This window comes from Vulpes lagopus, chromosome 4 (genome assembly GCF_018345385.1).
Source record: "Vulpes lagopus strain Blue_001 chromosome 4, ASM1834538v1, whole genome shotgun sequence".
NCBI lineage: Eukaryota > Metazoa > Chordata > Mammalia > Carnivora > Canidae > Vulpes > Vulpes lagopus.
In genome coordinates, this window is record NC_054827.1 from 33,042,981 (window position 1) to 33,067,249 (window position 24,269).

The 24,269-nt window shown below is 35.7% G+C and overlaps 1 protein-coding gene across 1 annotated transcript in view; it reads left to right on the forward strand.

Moving 5' to 3' along the window:
* The window catches only part of ADAM9 (ADAM metallopeptidase domain 9), a 128,979-nt gene that overhangs the window by 40,417 nt on the left and 64,293 nt on the right, over positions 1 to 24,269 (forward strand). The window contains exons 10-12 of the mRNA XM_041752908.1: positions 3,245 to 3,326; positions 4,041 to 4,174; positions 21,940 to 22,111. Coding sequence (XP_041608842.1) covers positions 3,245 to 3,326; positions 4,041 to 4,174; positions 21,940 to 22,111 — 388 coding nt within the window. The remainder of the gene's footprint in view (positions 1 to 3,244; positions 3,327 to 4,040; positions 4,175 to 21,939; positions 22,112 to 24,269) is intronic.

A 24,269-nucleotide genomic window follows, 5' to 3' on the forward strand; every position in this document is an offset into this window, starting at 1 on the left:
TTAGATCCTCTTTCTTTTGGTTTGTCATTCTTTCTGGGGTTTCTTTCAATTGGCCATTGAATTTCATGTGTTTGTCTTCTAATTTTATTATCTTTCATCTCCTTACTTTTTGTCTTTTTGTTCTGTTTTGTCTTTTGTTCTACTTTCTGAGTATTTCCTTAAATTTCCCTTCTGAGCTTTCTATTGAGTTTTTTATTTTTACTATCTTATTTTTAATGTTCAGTAGATCTTTTTGTCTCATTTAATATTTTTATATAACAAGCTCTGATTCCATGGATATAACAATTTTTTTTACTCTCTCTGGGATCTTACTTATAAAATATTTAAAAAATTTTCTTCTTTTATATAGCATTTTCATGGTATCATAATAAAACCTAAACTTATAGATAACTTAATATAAATACAGTCCAAAACTTAGAGCAAAATCCTCATTTAAAACTATTTAAATCATTTCATTTTTCTTAAAGTTTTCTGGGTGGAGGGCTTCTGTTTCGAAGACCTGTGCCTGCTGTAGCCTCCTTTGCTTGGCAAACCCTCTGGCTTCACCAAAAGTCTTCTAACTTGATAGGTTGGCTTTTTTGCAGAGAAATGTTCTAATTTATATATTTTTTCCTCCCTTAGTATTGACCTAAAACTCATAATTCTTTTCCGAGGAAAAATTTTCCTTTATTTTATTTTGTTTCGTTATGTGAGCTAATTTAAAGCAAGGCAGTGAAAATGTCAGAATGGATTTTTATAGCCCTGTAATCACAAAGGCTTGGTCCTGACCTTTTTATTAATTTTTAGTGAAGTTACATGTGCAAGTATCCTCCTACTAGTGAGCACGCCTTCTAGTTCACAAAGGGCCAGAAGGAACGGGCATCTAGCACATTTCCCACACCTTGCCCAACCAAACCTACCAAGCTGTCTTTTCTTTCGTGTCTGGTATCCATCTGTCATGCTAGAGGCATTTCCCAAATGTCTGATGATCCCTGGTTGTGTTTTTGGTTAAGAAACGGGGTACTAAAGAGCCTTTTGGAAGCATGGAATACATGAGTAGGACCTGGGGGCTATGGCATTAAGTAGAGGGTGATCTGGCTAAAATGTTTCCTTGGCAAGCCCCTTATGTCAGGATCTCTAGTCCTCTTCTTGCTGGTCAGATGCCCCAGAGAAAGATTTATTAATTCATTTATAATATATTTATTAGGTGTATACCCTGAGCCTTGGGGATAGCAATGAATAAAGCAGACAAACTCCCTATTTTTAAAATGTTTTAAATTTTTAAGCAGGTTTATTGAGGTATTACTGATGAAGATTAAACTGCACATATTTAAAGTGTACGTTTTGATGAGTTTTGACATATGTATATAACCATGAAACATTGATCAAGATAATAAACATGTCCATTCCCTTCAGAAGTTTTCTTGGCCTCTTGGTAATCCAGTCTCCTCTCTCCTCCAAAAAACATTCCCTCCCCAAGCAACCACTAATCTTTTCTCTGTTAATGTGGGTTAATTTCCATTTTCTAGAATTTTCTGGAAGGAAAATCACATAGTTCTGTGTTTGTCCAGACAAAAATTCTTGGGGTCATGGAGTCTATATTCTGGTAGAGGAGATTAGCAATAAGTGAGATAAATGAATGTGTATATTAAATACTAATAACTGGTAAGGAGGAAAAATAGAGCAGAAAGGGTAGAAGTAAAAGTATAGGAAGAGTGTAACTATACTTATGGTGGTGAGCATTTCATAAGGTGTATAATTATGCAATTATACACCTGAAACTAATATATCAATGATTTCAATTTAAAATGGGACAATAAAGACATTGGTCTGTGGTGAATTGGAAATTAAAGCGAAAATTATTGGCCCTTCTCTCTTGATAGTTTGAGAAGCACTGCCTGAGCTGATGCATAAGGCTGAATTCTCCATCTCCTTGCCTTTGTCTTAGCCACTGTTGGCCAAGGGGCTGGTATCTGCCTTTCTCACCTGAAGGAATTGCCTGCCTTGGCTTGTTAATGGAGACTGGTACAGAGAGAAACGTCATGAGCTTAGGCATGTCATGTGGCCTCTGTCATCTATAAATTTGTGATAATGGAACCAGATATACAACACAGTGTCTTGGGTTCTAATTTCCTATCATCATGTGAAGGAATAAGTACCTCATTTTTCCTGTAGGTGCATGTCTCCCTGGAAGATTAAGGTTACAACCAGTGAAGCTCATTTTCTGACTCAGAGTCCAGGAAATGTTTGAAGAAACTTAGTAGCCACAATTTTTATTGTACTGTAGGCTTAGCTCCAGGTGCAGATGTAGAGACAGATTTCTTTTCTTGCATTTCACCCTAATTAGAACATGCTTACCTGGCTACGGGGGAGAAAGGGCTGGGATGGTATAGCTATTGAGGGTGGTAAATGTGGAATCAGATAGCAGTATGTCAGACCCCTGCTTGGTGACCTAACAGCTAAAGATACAACTTCCCACAGCCTCAGTTTCTTAAACTGTTCAGTGGGCAGGCACAATGATTTTTATCTAGTAGAGTTTCAGGATCAAATGAGGTTACTTTTGTAAAGTACCTGTGAAGGCTTATGGAACATTTTAAGTACATTGTGGTGTTGTTATTATGCTTTTCTACTCAATAAATAGTTGGCATATGCCAAGATAAAGAAGTATCAGAGAAATCAGGTTGAATTGGTGAGGGAAGGCCTCATAGAGAAGAGTTGTGGAAATGAGAGAAGCGAGAGAAGGAGGTGAGAGAACGAGTTCGGAGTATTTGTTGGGCAAAAGAGTTCCAGGTGGAGAAAATAGGCCCTGAGATACAATTGTGTTGGGGATGACTGACGGGGAGCCACATGGAGACCCCTGTGGTTCTTTTGTCCCCTGCGCTCCCTGCCCTGCAGCCTCCTGTGTGTGTATGTTCATTGCACGTGTTACCTGCCCCTCCTCATTATAATTTTTGAATAAGTAAATATAATGTGTTTTAGGAAGATTTTTCATCTAGAGAGTAGGAAAAAAAAACCCTTGGTTTGGTATCTAAAACATATCTTCAGTTGTCTAAAAAATGAACTTGTGATATTAGTCTCTGATAATAAAAAAGAAATAAGACTTAATTGTATTCTGATTTTAAAATGTCAATGTTCTCTGCTATTTTTCTCCAGTTGTTGTGGGTTCTACCAGCCCAGTTTAAGCGTATCCAAAGGAATAAGAGCAGTTTGTTCCTTTCACCCTCCCAACTACATTTTCTAACTTTTACCTTGTATTTTTATTTAGGAAGAAAGGTTTTGGTGGGACTGCGGGAATGGCATTTGTGGGAACAGTATGTTCAAGGAGCCACGCAGGCGGGATTAATGTGGTATGTTTTTGTTCTTGATATTTACCTTTGGACATCTGCATTAGAACAGTTCATGGGGCAGCCCCGGTGGTGCAGCGGTTTAGCGCCGCCTGCAGCCCAGGGCGTGATCCTGGAGACCCTGGATGAGTCTCACGTCAGGCTCTCTGCATGGAGCCTGCTTCTCCCTCTGCCTGTGTCTCTGTCTCTCTCTCTCTGCATCTCTATGAATAAATAAATAAATAATCTTTTAAAAAAATTAAAAACAAAAAAAGAATAAAATTCTTAAAAAAAAAAAAAAAAGAACAGTGTCATGCATTTGACTGCACACTTCCTCCCCCAGTCCTTAAAATACTATTTCGGGTAGAAGTGGTAGACGTGTTCTTTCTTTAGAGACTAGATTAAGTTTTCTAATATTACGTGTTTATTAGCCCCTTACTTTTTATGGACAAGAAAGTTAAAACTCCATTCAGGAAAATTAAATTAGAACCATGAATCTGTTTTCCCATAAATCATTGTGAATAACTTATTAGTGCTGAAATAATTGGTCTGTTGCTTAAAGGATCTACCTCTGTGTCATATCAGTTTCCTAGTGAAATGTTTGAAGACTGATGTTGGGTGCATGATTTATCATAAAGACTGTCATCATCATAGTGATTAATTTCCTCTTGTGGAAAAAATAATAAACATATCCTTTTTGTTCAGAAACCTAATTAGTACTTTCCTGTGTTTGGACAGTTTGGGCAAATCACAGTGGAGACGTTTGCATCCATTGTTGCTCATGAGTTGGGTCATAACCTTGGAATGAATCATGATGATGGTAGAGATTGTTTTTGTGGAGCAAAGAGCTGCATCATGAATTCAGGAGCATCGTGAGTAAATGAATTCTTTCTTCTTGTTCTTCTTAACATGGTACCGTAGATAATTGTTTCTTAAATTTTGTGATGTACTCATGTTATGTTGAAAAATTATTCCTAAAAAAAAAAAAAAAAGAAAAATTATTCCTGGCTCCTCTGAAATTAATTACACAATATACCAATGTGCTATTTTTAAATTAAATTAATGATTCTAAAGAGGTTTAAGAAAGAAACATTTGTGTAGGCACAAGTAGGGCAGAGGGTGCAATGGACATCAGGGAGATGGTGTTGGATGAACTCTTTAAGATCTATGGGCATTACCTCCTTTGGCAGATGGCTCTAGCCTGTGCTAGGTAAAATGGACTTCTTTCAGCTGTTGGTGGTAAATCTCCTAGATTTTTTTTTTTTTTTTTTGTGATGCAACAAAAGTCACTATTTTTTTTTTTTTTAAATTTCATTTAAGTTCAGTTTCCTAGATTTATTAATAGTGGTGTTTTCTGTTGCATCTTGTGGATTTTTGTTTTATTTTGTTCTGTTTTTTAGAGGAAAGCCTGACCTGTCTGCCAAGTTTATCTCTTACTCTGGCCTTTATCTTGGATTCTATTTTTCTTTCTTTTCTTTTTTTTTTTTTTTTTGATGATTGCTTCCTATAAAACTATAAAAGCTGTAACCCCATGTCAGCTTTCTGATGTTTAACGACCTCATCAACCTCATGAGACTGAGCGAGTTCACCTGTTTTTTCTAAGGATTTCTTAGTCCTAACTGAGTACCCTTTGGGTTTATTGGACTCCTTGGTGCCTAACTACAGAAATAGAAGCACTAAGGTTACCTTTTGCTGGACCTTCTTGTTCCTTTTTTTTTTTTTTTTAAAGATTTTATTTATTTATTCATGAGAGACACAGAGAGGCAGAAACATAGGCAGAAGGAGAAGCAGGCTACCCGTGGGGACCCCGATGTGGGACTCGATCCCTGGATTCCGGGATCACGTCCTGAGCCAAAGGCTGAACCACTGAGCCACCCAGGCGTCCCTTTTTGTTCTGATAGAACTTGTGATGTGTTCTCTTAAAAACAAAAACAAACATACACACACACACACACACAAAACAAACAAACAAAAAACACGCTTTTATTACGAAAAATAAAGAACACACAGAAAATCTAAACAAATGTACAGCTGACCACATTTTTCTTAAGTGAACATTTGTGTAACCAACGTCAAGTCACTACCAGGACCCTCAGAGTTTCCTTCTGTAGCTTTCCCCATTATACCTTCTCCCCTAGAGTTAACTTTTACCCTGATTTTTATGGTAATCATTTCCTTGCTTTTCTTTACAGTTTTGCCACATAAATATGTATTCCTACACACTTGAGTTTTTGCCTGTTTTGTGCACTTCATAGAATAGATTAGAGCAAATGAACAGCATTATACAAGTATGCTTCCTGTCACTGTGGCTTTTTTTAGTTGATGTGTTTGTGATGTTTGTCCATCCTGATACATGTAGCTGTGATGTATTTTCACTTTTGTTGCTTCCATCTTCCATATTCTTTTGGTTTGAAGATTGCCCCCTGGGATTTTTAACTCCCCTGTTGAGTTACAACTCAAAAAAAGCTTAGAGGTAGAAGTTGTGGGTAGTCATCCACCATAACTGCTAAAATCAGAGGTGGCTGGAGAAGATGTATTGTGGGTGCAGTGATTGCTGACTGCATATGTCTCCATCAATTGATATTCTCTACTTTAAACTTTATTTTTTTTATTTTTTTATTTTTTATTTTTTTTAATTTTTACTTATTTATGATAGTCACAGAGACAGAGAGAGGCAGAGACACAGGCAGAGGGAAAAGCAGGCTCCATGCACCAGGAGCCTGATATGGGATTCGATCCCAGGTCTCCAGGATCGCGCCCTGGGCCAAAGGCAGGCGCCAAACCGCTGCGCCACCCAGGGATCCCACTACTTTAAACTTTAGCTAATGAGTTGGGTATATAGTGGTATATTACTGTGCTTTTCCTTTGCATTTCCCTAATTACTAATAAGATTAGATTAAATCACCTGTTTATGTTTATAGGCCATTTGGATTTTGTGTTTTTGTGAAGATACTGTTCTCCTTGGTTTTGCTATTGGATTGACTATTTTTATTGATTTGTAGAAGTTCTTTATAAACTTTTTGGTGACTTTTAGTGAAAATTTTTAATTTTGATATAGTCATATATGTCAATCTATTCCTTTATGACTATTGCTTTTTGTATCTTGTTTAAGAAATTCTTCCCTAACTTATGTCATAGAGGTATTCTTGTGTGTTATTTTTCAGACTCTTCATCTGTTTTAACCTTCATATTTAGGTCCATAACCCACCCAGAATTACTGTTTGTGCATTGTGTCGGGTGGAGGTCAGGCTTTTTTCCCAGTATGAGTGCTTTGTTGAATTGGCACCATGTATTAAAAAGATATCCCTTTCATTGCTGCTTTGCATATTTTTGTCATAAATCAAGTGTTTGCAAATATATGTATCTGTTTCTGGGCTCTTCAGCTGCATTTGTTTATTAGTCAATATTCATATCACTACTGTAGTTCCTAATTATCACAGCTTTAGAATTGGTTGTATAAAGTTATCCTACTTTGACCTACCTGTTTACGAGTGTCTTGGCTGTTTCTGGCTTTGTCTGTGTAGATTTTAGAATTAAGTCATCCAAATCCACAGAGTCTTATTGGGGATTTGATTGATAACTGTTTTAAATCTCTAGATTAGTTTGATGAAGAATTAACATTTTCAATAAGGAGTCTTCAAGTCCATGATCTTTAATTCGTTTTATATTTCTCTATAGAGATTTAAACTTCTTTTGTTAGTATTATTCCTATACTTTATATTTTTATGTGCTATTATAAATGATTTCTTTTTTAAAAATTAACTTTATGATTTTTTGTATAAAAATAAAATTGATTTCTTATATTTATTTTATATCTAGTGGCCTATTGGTGCTACACACTTATATTCTTTTAAATTTTAACTTATATAATCATATCTGGCAGTAATGATAGTTGTGTTTCTACATAATAAATCCTTATATCTTTTATTTATTTATATTACCTGACTGTACTGGCTAAGACCTCCTGTACAATATTCAAGTAGATGGTAATGTGCATCTTTGTTTTACTTTTTTTTTTTTTAACAAAGAAAAGTTAACATATAATGTTATATTAATTTCACACTGTACAACATAGTGACTTAACAATTCTATACATTATAGTATGCTCACCACAAATATAGTTACCATATGTCACCTACATTGGTATTAAAAGGAAAGCTTTCAGCATTTTACAATTAAATATGATGTTTGCTAAAGATTTTGCAGATACTCTTCTTTTTCTTTTCTTTTGCAAGTTTTTATTTAAATTCCAGTTGGATAACATACAGTGTAATATTAGTTTCAGGTGTAGAATTTATTCATCACTTACATACAACATCCAGTGCTCATCACAAGTGCCCTACTTAATATTCATCACCCATTTAACCCATCCCCTCCAGTAACCCTCAGTTCTCTACAGTTCAGAGTCTTTTTTCTGGTTTACCCCTCTCTTTTTATCCCCTATGTTCATTTGTTTTGTTTCTTAAATTCCACATATGAGAGAAATCATATGGTATTTGTCTTTCTCTGAATGACTTATTTTGCTTAGTAATACCCTCTAGCTCCATCTATGTTGTTGCAAATGGCAAGATTTCATTCTTTTTTATGGCTGAGTAATATTCCATTGTCTATATGCCACATCTTTATCCATTCATCAGTTGATGGGCATTTGGGATCTTTTCATAATTTGGTTATTGTTTTATACTGCTATAAACAATGAGGCACATGTATCCCTTTGAATCAGTAGTTTTGTATCATTTGGGTAAATAACCAAGTAGTGTAATTGCTGGATCATAGGGTAGTTCTATTTTTAACTTTCTGAGGAACCTCTGTACTGTTTTTCAGAGTGACTGTACCAGTTTACATTCCCACCAAGAGTGTAATTCTTTCTCTGCAGCAGATACTCTTAATGGGTTAAGGACCGTCTTTCTCCATCAAATTGTCTTTGTTTGTTTGTCAGATATATGTTAACTGTATTTGTGTGGGTTTATTTATGTCTGGACTTGATTCTCTTCCATTGATCCATTTGTCTGTTCTTTTGCCAATACCATGCTGTCTTGATTTACTGTAGCTTGATGATAAATCTGAAAGTCAGATACTTTAACTTTTTAAATTTTGTTCTCTTTCAGTATTGTGTTGGTTATTATGAGTCTTTAGTCTCCCCATATAAACTTTAGGTCACTTTGTTTATACTCAAAAAAACCTGGCTGGGTTAATTTTAATTGGGATTGCATTAAATCTATAGATTAAATTGGGAAGAATGGACATCTTTATGGTATTTAGTTTTCCTATCCTTGAACATGGAATATCTCTCCATTTATTTAGGTCATTTTTGATATTTTTTTCATCAGAGTTTTGAAGTTGTTCCTCTCTAGATCTTGTATATATTTTGTTAGATTTATGCCTAAGTATTTTTGTTTTGTGTTGGTTTTGCTAATGTAAATGATACTGCGTTTTTAATTTCATATTCTGATTGTTGCTGGTATATAAGAAAGCAGCTGACTTGTAATCTTCTTTTCTATAAAAGAAGATTTCATCGCTTTAGTTTGCTTTAATCGCTTATTGCAGAAATTTTTCTTGTTGATTCTTTTGGATTTTTTTACATAGATGACTATAATCATTTGTGAACAGTTTTATTTTTGCTCAATCTGTATGTCTCTATTTCCTTTTTATTGATTAGACTGTCAATCTTGTCTGATATTAATTTGGCTTCGCCAGATTTTTTTTTCATGTCAAAAGTATATTTTTTCTATCCTTTCACTTTGAACTTTTCTTTATCCTTATATTTTAGATATATGATTAAAACAACATATGTTTAGGTTTTATTTTTAAATCCAGCTTGGCAGTATTTATCTCTTAATTGTATCATTTAATTTGCTTATGTTTAATGTAATTAGTAATGTACTGTATTTATTTAAACATAGATGTAATTGTAAGATACATCATTATTAACATACCACTAAGAAGGAAAAATGGTGTCAGTTAAATTAATACTTTGTTAGATGAACCTTAATTTCAGAGTATTTTAAATATGTGAGGAATGTGTTTCAGAATTAATGAGATGCAGTATTTGGGTTTAAATCTAACATCCTGTGTGTGTTTTTTTGTCTCACTTCTATTATGTTCTTTAAAAAAAAATGTATTTATTTTGGGTTACTAGTGTGTTTTCAATATTCATTATTTTGCCTCTATTAGGATGGAAGTTATATAATCTTTGATTTTTTTGGGGGGAGAGTTACTCTAAAAATTATAACATGTCTCCTTAATTTATCATGTTTAATATTAAATCATATCCTTCCTTACATAATTCAAGGACTTTAGAACAGTTTAACTTTATTTATCTACTTCCTGACATATATATGGCTATGTGTTAGGAATGTATTATTATCTCTGCTTAACAAACATTGTTCATTCCTGTTTGTTTAGATTTACTTACATAGTTATCACTTCCATTACTCTTTGGTTCTCTTGTACCTCTGATCTTTAAGTAGGTATTATTTTTTAATTATCTTGAAAAACGCTTTTTGAATTGCTTTTACTGTATGTCTGATAGTAGTTTGTCTCTTAGCCCTTCCACCCACAACAAGGGCATCTTTATTTCTCTTTTATTCTGCTTTTTAAAAACATTTATTTATTTAAATTCAATTTAGTTAACATGTAGTATATTATTAGTTTCAGGGATAGAATTTAGTGATTCATCAGTTGCATATACACCCAAGTGCTCATTATATCAAGTGTCCTCCTGAATGCCCATCACCCAGTTATCCCATCCCTTTTACCAGTTCTCTTTTAGTGACTCTCAGTTTGTTTTCTGTACTTAGGAGTCTCTTATGGTTTGTCTCCCTCTCTGATTTCATCTTATTTTACTTTTTCCTCCCTTCCCCTATAACCCTCTGTTTTGTTTCTTAATTTCCACATATGATTGAAATCATAGAATTGTCTTTGATTAATTTCTTTTGCTTAGCATAATATCCTCTAGTTCCATATGCATTGTTGCAAATGCAAGATTTCATTCTTTTTTATGGTTAATATTCCATTGTATATATACCACTCTTCTTTATCCATTCATCAGTTGATGGACATCTGAGCTCTTTCCATAGTTTGGCTCTTGTGGACATTGCTGCTAATAAACATTGGGGTTCATGTGCCCCTTTGAATCACTATGTTTGTATCCTTTGGATAAATACCCAGTAGTACAATTGCTGGACTATAGGGTAGCTCTATTCTTCACTTTTTGAGGAACTTCCATACTGTTTTCTAGAGTGGCCGCACCAGTTTACATTCCCACCAGCAGTGTAAGAGGGTTCCTCTATCACACTATCCTTGCCAACGTCTGTTGTTCCCTGTTTTAATTTTATCCATTCTGGCTGGTGTGAGGTGGTATCTCATTGTGGTTTTGATTTTCTAGTTCCCTGATGCTGAGTGAGGTTGAGCATTATTTCATGTGTCTGTTGGCCATTTGTATGTCTTCTTTGGAGAAATGTCTGTTCATGTCTTCTGCCCATTTCTTGATTGGATTATTTGTTTTTTGGGTGTTGAGTTTGATAAGTTCATTATAGATTTTGGATACCAGCCCTTTATCTGATGAGACATTTGCAAGTATCTTCTCCCATTCTTTTTTTTTTTTTTTTTCTTCTCCCATTCTGAAGGTTGCCTTTTAGTTTTGTTGACTGTTTCCTTTGCTGTGCAGAGCTTTTTATCTTGAAGCCTAAATAGTTCATTTTTGCTTTTGTTTCTCTTGCCTGTGGTGATGTGTGTAGTAAGAAGTTGCTGTGGCTGAGGTCAAAGAATTTCCCCTAGGATTTTGGTGGTTTCCTGTCTCACATTAAGATCTTTAATCCACTTTGGATTTATTTTTTTGGATTGTGTAAGAAAGTAGTCCAGTTTCATTCTTCGGCATGCTGCTTCAGGTTTCCCAACACCGTTTTTTGAAGAGACTGTCCTTTTTCCATTGGTTGTTCTTTCCTGCTTTGTTGTAGTTTAGTTGATCATAGATGTGAGGGTCCATTTCTGGGTTCTGTATTCTGTTCCATGATTAATGTGTTTGTTGTGCCAATACCTTACTGTCTTGAATATTATAGCTTTGTAATACTGCTTGATGTCCAGAATTGTGATGCCTCCAGTTTTGGTTTTCTTTTTCAACATTACTTTGGTTACTCAGGGTTTTTTTTCTGGTTCTATACAAATTTTAGAATTGTTTGTTCCAGCTCTGGAAAAATGCTGATGGTATTTTGATAAGGACTGTGTTGAATATGTGGATTGCTTTCAGTAGTATAGACATTTTTATAAAGATTTTTATTTATTTATTCATGAGAGACAGAGACACAGGCAGAGGGGTTTGAGGCTCGATCCCAGGATCACGACCTGAGCTGAATGCAGATGCTCAATCACTGAGCCACCTATCCAGATGCCCCCATAGTATAGACATTTTAACAGCATTTGTTCTTCCAATCCATGAACATGGAATGTTTTTCCATTTCTTTGTGTCTTCCTCAATTTCTTTCATAAGTGTTCTACAGTTTTCGGAACACAGATCTTTTATTTTGGTTAGGTTTATTCCGAGGTATCTTATGGAGTAAATAAGATCGATTCCTTGATTTCACTTTCTGTTGCTTCATTATTGGTGGATAGAACTACAAGAGACTTCCTGTGTAGGCTATATATCCTGCAACTCTGCTAAGTTCCTGTATCAGTTGTAGCAATTTTTTTGTGGAATCATTCAGGTTTTCTACATAGAATATGGTGTCATATGCTAAGAGTGAAAGTTTGACTTCTTGATGATTTGGATGCCTTTCGTTCTTTTTGTTGTCTGAGTGCTGAGGCTAGGACTTCCAGTACTGTGTTAAACAGTGGTGGTGAGAATGGACATCCCTATGTTGTTCTTGACCTTAGGAGAAATGCTCTCAGTTTTTCTCCAAAGAGGATGATATTAGCTGTGTGTCTTTCATATATGGCCTTTATTGCTATTGAGGTATGTTTCCTCTATCCCTACTTTGTTGAGGGTTTTTATCAAGAAGGTTGCAGTATTTTGTCAAATGCTCTTTCTGCATCAATTGAGAGGATCATATAATACTTGTCCTTTTTTTATTAATGTGGCATATCACATTGATTTGTGGATATTGAACCACCTTTGCAGTCCAGGAATAAATCACACTTGATCGTGGTGAATAATTCTTTTGATATACTGTCAGATCCTATTAGCTCGTATCTTGGTGAGAATTTTTACAGCCCTGTTCATTAGGGATATTGGTCTGTTATTTTCCTTTTCAGTGTGGTCTTTGATTTTTGGGATCAAGGTAATGCTGGCCTCATAGGATGAGTTTGGAAGTTTTCTTTCCATCTTTTTTGGAACAGTTTCAGAAGAATGGGTATTAATTCTTCTTTAAATGTTTGGTAGAATTCGCCTGGGAAGCCATCTGGCCCTGGACTCTTGTTTATTGGGAGATTTTTGTTTACTGATTTAATTTCTTTGCTTGTTATGGGTCTGTTCAGGTTTTCTATTTCTTGTTTCAGTTTTGGTAGTTGATATGTTTCTAGAAATTTATCTATTTCTTCCAGGTTGCCTGTTTTGTTGGCATGTAATTGCTGATAATATTCTCTTATAATTGCTGTGGTGTTGATTGTGATCTCTCTTCTTCATTCATGATATTATTTATTTGGGTCCTTTCTCTTTTCTTTTTTTTTTTTTTAAAGATTTTATTTATTTATTCATGAGAGAGAGAGAGAGAGAGAGAGGCAGAGACACAGAGGCAGAGACACAGGCAGAGGGAGAAGCAGGCTCCATGCAGGGAGCCTGACATGGGACTAGATCCTGGGTCCCCAGGATCAGGCTCTGGACTGTAGGTGGCACTAAACCGCTGCACCACCAGGGCTGCCCCTCCTTTCTCTTTTCTTTTTGATAAATCTGGTTAGGGGTTTATCCATTTCGTTAATTTTTTCAAAGAACCAACTCCTAGTTTCATTGATCTCTTCTGTGGTTTTTTGATTTATATATCATTGATTCTGCTGTAATCTTTATTATTTCCCTTGTCCTGTTTGTTTTAGGCTTTATTTGCTGTTCTTTTTTCAGCTCCTTTAGGTGTAAGGTTAGATTGTGTATTTGAGACTTTTCTTTCTTCCTGAGGAAGCCCTGCATTACTATATGCTTCCCTCATAGGACCACCTTTGCTGCATCTCAAAGATTTTGAACAGTTGTATTTTCATAATCATTTGCTTCCATGCATTTTATAAATTCTTCTTTAATTTTCTGGTTGGCTCATTCATTTTTTAGTAGAATGTTCTTTAATCTCCATGTGTTTATGTAGTTCTTCCAAATTTTTCTTGTGGTTGACTTCAGGTTTCATAGCTTTGTGGTCTGAAAATATGCATGGTATGATCTCAATCCTTTTGTACCTGTTGAGGCCTGATTTATGACCCAGTATGTGATCTGTTCTTGAAAATGTTCCATGTGCACTCAAAAAGATTGTGGTTTTAGGATGAAGTGCTCTGAAAAAATCTGTTAGGTTCATCTGGTTCAGTGAGTTATTTAAAGCCCTTGTTTTCAATTGTTGATCTTCTGGTTAGATGATCTGTCCATTGCTGTGAGTGGGATATTAAAGTCTCCCTTGATAATGTATTATTATCAATGGGATTCATAAGTTTGTTATTAATTGATTTATATATTTGGCTGCTCCCAATTTGGGGGCATAGATATTTACAGTTGTTAGATCTTCTTGTTGGATAGACCCCTTTATTATGATATAGTGACCTTCTTCATCTCTTATTACAGTCTTTGGCTTAAAATCTAGTTCGTCTGATATAATTATGGCTATTCCAGCATTCTTTGATGTCATTAGCATGATAAGTAGTTCCCCACCCCCTCACTTCCAATCTGGAGGTGTCTTTGGATTTAGAATGAGTCTCTTGTAAGCAGCTTATTGCTGGTTTGTTTTGTTTTGTTTTGTTTTGTTTTTAATCCATTCTGAAACCCTGTTTTGATTGGAACATTTAGTTCATTTGTATTTAGAGCAATTATTGAAAGATAAGAACTTAGTGACATTGTATTGTCACTGTAATGTCACTGTTCCAGTAGTGGAACAGTGTTGCTATTCCTTTCTGTTCTTTGTTACTTTTGGTCTTTCTCCACTCAGAGAGTCCCTTTTAATATTTCTTGCAGGTCTGGTTTAGTGTACATGAATTCCTTTAGCTTTTGTTTGTCTTGGAAACTCTTTATCTCCTTCCATTCTGAATGACAGCCTTACTAGGTAGAGTATTCTTGGCTGCGTATTTTTTCCCATTTTTCACGTTGAATATATCATTCCAGTCCTTCCTGGCCTGCCAGGTCTCTATGGACAGGTCTGCTGCAAGCTTTATGTTTCTACCCTTTTAGGTTAAGGACCTTTTCTCCTGAGCTGCTTTAAAGTTTTCTTTTTTCTTTGTAATTTTCAAGTTTGAGTATAATATGTTGAGGTATTGACCTATTTGTTGATTTTGAGGGGAGTTCTCTGTGCCTTTTGGACTTGAATACCTGGTTTCCTTCCCCAGATTAGTGAAATTCTCGAGTATAATTTGTTCAAATAAACCTTTTGTTCTCTTTCCTTGCTCTTCTATGGGACTCCTATAAATGGATATTATTTCACTTTATGGAATTGCTGAGTTCCCTAAGTCTGCCTTTGTGATCTAATAGTTTTCTTTCCCTTTTTTTTTTCAGCCTTAGTATTTTCCATAATTTCTTATCTTTTATATCACTGGTTTGCTCTTGTGATTTATTCATTCTTGTTTTCATGGACTCCAATTGGGACTGCATCTGGTTAAGGCATTTTTAATTTTGGCCTGACTATATTTTAGTTCTTTTATCTCTATAATAAGAGATTCTCTAGTGTCTTGTATGGTTTTTTCAAAGCTAGTTTCTTTATAATTGTTGTTTTAAGTTCTAGTCCAGATATCTTACTTATATCTGTATAGATTAAATCCCTGGCTGTGCATACTATCTTCTGTTCTTTCTTTTGGGGTAAATTTCTGGATCTCATAATTTTGTCCAGAGAAGAAAAGAAGAAAGAAAAAGAAAATAAGCCCCCCCAAAAAACAACAACAGTAACAACAACAATAATAAAAAACTTCAGTAAGTGTTACTAGTGTATGCTGTGTACATAGTACTATTACATTTTGGCTGTTCTTTCCCACTGGTCTATCCTCTACAGAGTTTCTCCTTGCTTGTAATGGGGAGTGTTTGGATCTTTAACTAGATATGCTTTGATTTGTTTAAGATAAACCTGGAAAAGAAAAGAAAGGAAAAAAGGAAAAGCTTGATCCAAGACAATTGAGAGAAGGAAAAGGAACAAAAATTCAGAGAAAGAAAAAAACACTATAAGTCTGATTCTAAAGAATGAGAAAGAAGTTAAAAGAGGAAAAAGAAAGAAAAAGGAAAGAAAAAAGCCTGATTTAAAAAATAAGAGAATGAAAGCAAACCAGCGAATGAGCAAATAATTACGTCTGATACTAAAAAAAGATTAAGAGAAAAAAAGGGAAAAATATAAAATGAAAGATAAAAACATAAGAATAAGTAGAAAAAGAAAAAAATTTGAAAATTTAAGGGAAAAATAAAAAGCAAGATTGTTCCTGTTTCCACCAGAATCTTGGACATTTTGAAGCACTCTTTAATCAGGAAACTTGGTACATGTGGGGTACCTGTGTTGGTCTTCTGAGGGAGAGGCCTGCTGGGCTGGCTCACAAGCTGACGTCCTTGTAAAGATGCCTCTGCCAAGCACAGTGGGGCCAGGATTTAGTGGAGGGGACTCCAACCTCCACTGGAGGTGCTGGATTTCTCTCTGAAGTCCAACTGGGATGGTGGGCAGGAGTTGGGAGGAGTGGTGGAGGGAGAAGAATATCATATCACCTCCCCCTCTTGGCCCCAGGGATGGGGACCGTGGCCACCGTTGTTCAGGAGACAATCTCAGAAAAGTGGACAATCTCCTGTGTCCTGGGTTTTCTTTAGTTCCCTGCCTTTAACCCTCGCTGATAGCACCCCCGGCGCCACAGATCCTCCTGTGTTTTATCTCTGACGGGTGGTTTGGACTCAAAACTCCAAGTTTTAAAGGGCCTGGAGAGGTGTGGACTCAGTCCCCGTCCCCACCCCCTGGCCTCATGGTTCGCCCACAGTGTCCTGCCCTGCCCCAGAAAAGCAGCTGCAGAGTGCATGCATGGAGGGTAGATTCACTGTGATGCACAGTGAAAAGCTGCAACCAGGTTATCTGCCATCTGCAAGAGACTCAGTCCCTTGCTCTGATCTGGTCGAGAAAAGCAGTTACACAGAGGCTTAAATCTACTGTGGCAGACAGCAGAAAGCTGCTGCGAGGTTATCTGCCCTCTGCACACACAGCTAGTGAGTGGTGCTAGCTGACCTTGTCCTTGGAGAGGGAAAATATGCTCTCCCACATGTCCTCCGGGAAGGACCGCAGTCTCTTCCAGTGCGACTCAGGGGATCTCTCCACTGTGTTTTTTTGTATGACCCCTACCGGCTGGGTTCCCTCCTGCTCTCTCCCTTGCCCTGACTTTGCTCCCCTCAACGGGTTCCCTCCCTTCCCCAGCCCCATGGCTTTCTGCTTCCCCAATTCACAGCTCAGAACCTCATGTTTGCCATGTTCTCTCCCTCCAACTGTGCAGATCGTTTCCTTAATCCTCAGATTGTATTCCTAGTTGTTCAGAATAGTTGGATGTTGATCTAGCTGTGTTCAGGGATGCGGCAAGCTCATAGCCCCTTACTACTCCACTATCTTACCTCCTCTCTTCAATCTTGAGGACATTTTTGTTGAATATAGAATTCTAGATTATCAGTTCTTTTCTCTCAGCATATTGGTATTATTCCATTTTCTTTTGGGGTCCATGTTCCTGCTGATGTCAGCTATCACTAAAATGTTATTTTATCGAAGTGGATTTATCTACTTATTCTTCACTATTTTCATAGTTTTAATTTCTTAGATTTTTCTTTAAGGGTGTTGTGTGTGTGTGAGTGTGTGTGTGTGTTTATTGAAGTTGTGGAAAGAAAACAGCATGCACACACACTGATATACTCATTTAGGGTGTTGTTTTTTGAGTTTTAAAGTTTGAGATTTGATATTCTTCATAAATTGTGTTAAATTCTCAGCCATTATGTTTTCAGATGCTGCTTCTTTACGTATGGTTTCTGTGCACAGTGTTTCTGCATATTTGCTATTCTTCTTCTGTGATTCTAGGTAACTATCTAAGACCTCACAACATCCAGCCTCCTACCTTTTCTCTTCTGGGTAATTTCTTCTTATATCTTCCAGTTCACAGACCCTGTCTTTATCTGTATTTAGTCTGTTGTTAAACCTATCCATTGAATTCTTAATTTTGCTTATGTTTCATTTCCCGAATTTCTATCTGGTTCTTTTTTCATACCTGCTATATGACTATGGTGGATTTTAGTTCCCTGCTAAAATTTTCAAGCTTGTTGTTTTATCTCTCTGACCATAGTAAGCAGGATTTTTTTGGTTATTATTTGATAATTCTAGTGTCTAGTGGTTTTATTGGATTGTATCTTTTTTTATCATAGTTTATTTTTGAGTGGCTTTTGGCATTTTGGGTCTTCATCTTACATTTTGGCAATATGTTGGTCAATGTATTTGAACAATTTTTGGTAAGAATAACTTGAGAAGAAGGATTATGTTATTTTTGGTGGTTTTAAATCTTTTTTCAAGGATAGATTTCCTACTTTTACTTCATATGCTAAATATTAATTGAATATTCATTATAAATTAGGCCCTTTTTTAGATGCAGGTGGTAGAGACATTTGATTTTTTTTCCCAGATAACTTAATCATTTGGAGGCCATTCTGGTTAAAAAGTTGATAATCTAGCTTTGTAATATGATTTTTGTTAGTATTAAGGTATTTGGTGGGGGCTGGTAGTATTTTTCTCACATACCCCTCTTAGATTCCTGAAAGTGTGAGGTGCTCCTCCTGGGAGGTATGTTTCTGGAGAAATGGCTTTCTTAACCATGCCTCACAATGCCAGCTGGTTCAGAAAGCCTTTATAATCAAGGCACTCTATTTTTAAATATATATATAATTAATTTATTTAGAGAGAGTGTGCAACAGTGCCAGTGAGCAGGGGGACAGACAGAGGGATAGAAAGGGAGAATCTCAGGCAGATTCTGTACTGTGCATGGTGACTGATGCAGGGCTCAATCTCACAAAACCCAAGAATTGGATGCTCAACTGATAAGCCACCCAGGTGCCCCAGGGCACTCTTTTAAAATATTCTAATTAATTACCACCATGTAGAGCTCTCTGTTAGGACATCCTACTCCTTGGCTGTGGGGATTAGGGTGGTAACAGTAGAACTGCATTCTGATTATTTCCATTTTTTTTTTTTTTAAGATTTTATTCATTTATTCATGAGAGATACAGAGAGAGGGAGAGAGAGGCAGAGACACAGGGAGAGGGAGAAGCAGGCTCCATGCAGGGACCCCAATGTGGGACTCCATCCAGGGACTCCAGGATCACGCCCTGGGCCAAAGGCAGTGCGAAACCGCTGAGCCACCCAGGCTGCCCCTGTTCTGATTATTTCCAGACTACTCAGATAAGGAATGTTTTAAATGACAGTTGCTTTTTTTTTCTTTTTGGTCATATTCTAGCAGACTGTTTTCATCATTGTCAGTCATATCTATCCCCTTTTGATGCAGTTTTGGAAAACTTACTTAGGTGTGGGAAAAGAGATGAGGAGATGCTTAAATTAATATCCTAGCACCCAGAGGTGATATGTAAAGCATAAGAATATGCTGTTCAAGCCCATTAGGAGAAAGATCATCCTTATTACTGTAGGTGTCATCCAGGGATGACTAGGGGAAAAATATCTACATTGTACTCCCCAGAGCCTTACTGAAGAGCAATATGGGGATGTTTGTTACTATTGCCATCAGGTAAAAAGCACCAGAAATACTTAAGATTCTGTTAGTGCTTTTCAGTATTATAGTCCCATTGTGGTGAAACAGATTTTTTTATGGATTGCTTTAGAATCAAACATTTTAGATATTGTATCTTTGAGAAAATGTATCCTAATTACTAACTAGGAAACTTAAAAAAAAAATAACCTGTTTAGAAGTGGTAGACTTTTTGTAGATTAGAATTAAGGACTCAAGTATAGAAATAATACATGTGTCTGCACAATTTCTGTGGCTATTGGCTGAATAATGTATTCTTACAGAAAACATTATTGCATGTGTACTACATGGCAGCCAAGATACTTACCCTATTTAGATCAACAATAGAAAATAAAAAGTAGTAGCAAACCTCTGTTTAAATTGAAGTCTTTTACCCTTCCCAATAAGTCAATAAATTAAAAAAAATTGAAATCTCCTTTATCAGATAATTACTAGATACTCTGACTCTGACATTTTCTCCCAATGTCTGTTAGACTCAAACTTCCATTATCTCTCCTAGACCCACAGTCTTCTCCATGCCAGTTAATTGTAATTCCTTCTTGTAGCTCAGGACAAAAACTATTGGAGGAGTCTTCCTTGACTTTTCTTTTTTTTATTCACATTCTTCATCTTAAAGGCTGTTCCTTTAAAGCATGTAAATAATCCAAACCCTTTTACTGTTTCAACTGCTGTCAGTTCATCATCATCATTTGAGTGGATTTCCCCTTGTATGTTCCTCTTGCTTAAAATAGCAACCATGGTGATCCTATTAAAGCGCAAGTCAAATCATGTTACTCTGGCTCATCACTTTCCATTGTATCATCTCCTCACATTCCTCATTTCACTCAGTTAAAAGTCAGTCTTACAATGGCCTATTCTCACCTTTCTGACTGCATCTCTCATTACTCATTCCTTCACTGACTCACTCCACTCCAACCCCACTAGCTTCCTGATTGTTCCCTGCACATGCCAGCCAGGCTTTCACACTTGCTTTTCCTTCCCAGTGTGATGTTCTTTTCCCAGATATCCAGTTCTGATTTGATTGTCACAGTGTTTGAAGTGCCTGTCCTGTTATTGCTTCCTCCCCCCACCTGGGTCATCTGCTTCACCTTCTTACTTTTTTTCCCCCATGGCACTCATCATCTTCTGTATACTTACTGAGTTTACACACTTACTATGTGTATAGTTTGTCTCATTCACTAGAATGCCATCTTTACAGGGATGAGGATTTTTGTCTGTTTTGTTCACTATTTTATCCCTTGCACAAAAGAAGAGTACCTTGCGCATAGTAATGTTCAACAAATACTTGAATGAATGGCATAGTACAAAAGTACTCCTTCTCACAATATCATTAATAGAGAGTAGTGAGAAAAGAATACAGAAAAGAAGCCTTTTTTGTAATTGTCAGTAGGCTTGTGGTAGATATTTTGTTTCTATGTGAGTCAAAATATTGCCTTTGCTCATTTTTGTTTTTTGTTTTGATATAGACAATTGACCTTTCTTTGTCTGCTGGTCAATCTGTTAAAATCCTTCAAAACCCCACATTCAAAGACTTTTTTTTTTTTTTTTTTGTCAGATAGTAGTCAATGGTACTAAAAAGTCTAGGCAGACTGCTTTCCATTCCCAAGAGCCAAGAGTCAGGACTATTTACTTCTCTGGAGAGTTTGGATCAGTTAGCAAAGAAGGTTGTAATATGTAAATCCAGAACACAAAGTCTCATAGGAAGGATCTGTTTCTTAGATTCCTTGGGTGTACAAAAGACCCAACATAGACAAGGATGCCTCCTCAATAACTATAATGCAACACAGTTTTCATTTCCGCTGCTACTCTTGGCACCACTGTTCAAGCTGATGAAAGAGATTCTTTCAAGGCACCAAATACCCATGATAAAATTTTAATGGGACTTGGATTTCTCAAAGATCCTTGGTGTGTATATGTGGATGTATTTCTCTATGGTCTTCAAAAGTAAAAATAGGCAATGGGACTATCTGAATGTATTTTAGAGTTACTGAGTAAACTGATAACTAAAAGAACCCAACAACATGTAGAACAAATCAAAATTGCATTTGTATAGATCTCACATGGGTAGTTCAAGGTGGACAGTTTCTAGAAGCCCATCTAGCCTTCAGAGTATTAACCATGGTTCTCAGGAATTATTATAAAGCATTTAAACCTCAAACTGTAGCTGAAATTTTACACTGTGAGTTTTGGTTATTGTGCATCCTCACTGGAATCCCCATTCACATTATTTTCACATAGCTCCCTGTGATAGTGAGGGGAACATAAGAATGTTATCCTGTAGAGTGAGAGAAGATTGGGGAAACATATAGCTAGTTTCAAATATATGAGGAACTTTTATTATAGAAGGTAAATAAAGCAATTTTGGATAGGACTAGATAATTTCTAAGGTGCATTCTTATGATTTTATTTATTAATGTAATTGGTATGTTTGGAAGATATTTTCATGGGGGTATAATATAACCAAATATATATAACCAATATATATAATCAATTATAATACATTATAAGCAAATAATTTATATCATTTAAAGCTATGTAGTAACTGAAATAATGTACTATATTTATTAGAAGTAGATATTAATTCTCATTTCTCTCTATTTTTGGTAGTTTATTTTCTGCCATTTTAAATATTCACTTCTTGTTGGTTGAGGACATGACTTAAAATTCCAAAATGAATAATCACTATGACATAAGATCTTTTTCTTAATGTTTATTATAGAGGTTCCAGAAACTTTAGCAGTTGCAGTGCAGAGGACTTTGAGAAGTTAACTTTAAATAAAGGAGGAAACTGCCTTCTTAATATTCCAAAGCCTGATGAAGCCTATAGTGCTCCTTTCTGTGGTAATAAATTGGTGGATCCTGGGGAAGAGTGTGACTGTGGTACTCCAAAGGTCAGTTTAATTTTTGATTTTTGCTTTGTGAAATTACCTCAGGATTTGAAAAAAAAAAATAGAATAGCTTGCTTTGGGCAACTGGCATAGGAGTTAGTGAAACTTAGTGGCAAATGAGGATTGGTATTTTGCTTGTGGGGATATATTCCTGGGATTGGTCATCTCTTCCTTCCCAGAACATAACTAATGGTGTCATCTGTTTTGATGTCAAGGAAGACACCATGTTTATTCTTCTGTATTTTACTACCTTCTCCTATTTCTGTTATGATTATTAGGTCATTTATTTACTTTAAAAACTAATCAGTTTTTCATTTGGCTCTTTATTTATAAGCTTTCATAGTTCTGTCACTACCATTGCAGAAATATTTATTCAGTTGGACTCATTTTAATAATAAATTGAAGCTGATCCATTTTCCAGAGCCTTCAGTAACAAAATTCTTGCTACGTAAATTAGCATTCCCCCTTTATTAACTTTCAGTGTTGTGCGTACTGACCTCTGGCTCATTAAACCTGTTATGCATACTTAGTGCCATAAGCCCATACCCATTTTTATTAGTATTGTCCTATACCTTAGCCATTCTCCTCTCAAAGTGGCCTATGTAAAAGTCCTTTCCTTCTTGGCCTTGTGTTAAATTTTGAAGAAATTTGTTGAGTTGTGTGTAAGCTTTACCATATTCTTAATGTTTTCCACAAGTACTACTTCCATATCTGACCCTGTCTGGTCAGATGACTTCATGCCCTAGAAAGACAGCATGTATTTTACGATGAACTTGCAACAGGTCTTCCCTGCACTGTTGCTGACTGCCAGGGACTTCTGCTAAATGTTTTACATAGTAAAATCCTCATAATAACCCTAAGAGATTGATATTTTTCATATTCTCATTTCAAAAGAGGAAAATAAGGCCGTAACAAGATTGTGTTTAATGTCTAAAATAATGTACTGTTCAGGTGACCAGGCTCTTCTTTCCAGGTATTCTCAGATCTTTCTTCTTTAAATATTACATATTTTTTTCTTTCTCATAACTGTTCACTTCACTACCAAATTTACTGAAATGGTCTATATTTGTATCTTGAACTTTCACACTATAGAATTGCTCTTCAAAAGAATACCACCAGGACACCTGGGTGGCTCAGTGGTTGAGCGTCTGCCTTGAGCAGGGTGTGGTCCTGGGGTCCTGGGATTGAGTCCCACATCAGGTTCCCCACAGGGAGTCTGCTTCTCTCTCTGCCTGTGTCTCTGCCCCTCTCTTTGTGTCTCTTATGAATGAATAAGTAAAATCTTAAAAAAAAAGGGAGAAAGCAACAAACAGAATACCACCTCCCTCTCAAATACAACAGATTTTTTCTTGGTATGTAAGTTTCAGATAGTAAGTACAAGAAAAATTCCCCTTTCATACTTTTATTTCCTCCATAAACTTTTAAACTTCCTTCTGCATTGGCAATCATTTTTATAAGTTTAGTGTGTTTCTTTTTAGACTTTATACATTTATATACACGTATATAAAATGTATATTTGTAAATAGTTGGGTTTGTTTTAGGATTTTATTTTATTTTTTTGCATATCAGACTTAATATGTTGTGTGCAGAGAGTTTTTTTTTTGTTTTATTTTCTATTTATATATTTTGGAGATTTTTCCATATCATTACTTTATATAGACATAATCTTTTAGTCTGCTGATTAGTATTTCCATATAAGGATGTACTAGTATTCCCATATAAGAATATACTATGATTTCTTGAGCCATACTCTCATTAATGGATATTTACTTATTGTAATTAATATTTTCTGTTACAAACAATACATCCTTATACACATCCCATGTATATATATGCAGGAATGCAAGTATTTCTCTAAGAAAATTACATACAGGTAGAATTACTGAGTTGAGGAGTATATGATATATGCTTTTAAATTTTATTAGAGGCTATGAAATTTCCTACAAAAAGACTGTGTCAATTTGCACTTCTACCAATAGTGTATTGTGGCATTCGGTGCCCCCTATAGTACAGTCTTTCCAGCAAAGAATAATAAATGCTAGAGATACTGTTTCTTTCTTAAGATATTGTTTCAGTTTTTAATCTTTTCGCATGCTAAATAAACTACGTGCATATTTTTTTTCTGTGAATTACCAGTTTCTATCCCTTATCAGTTTTTCTG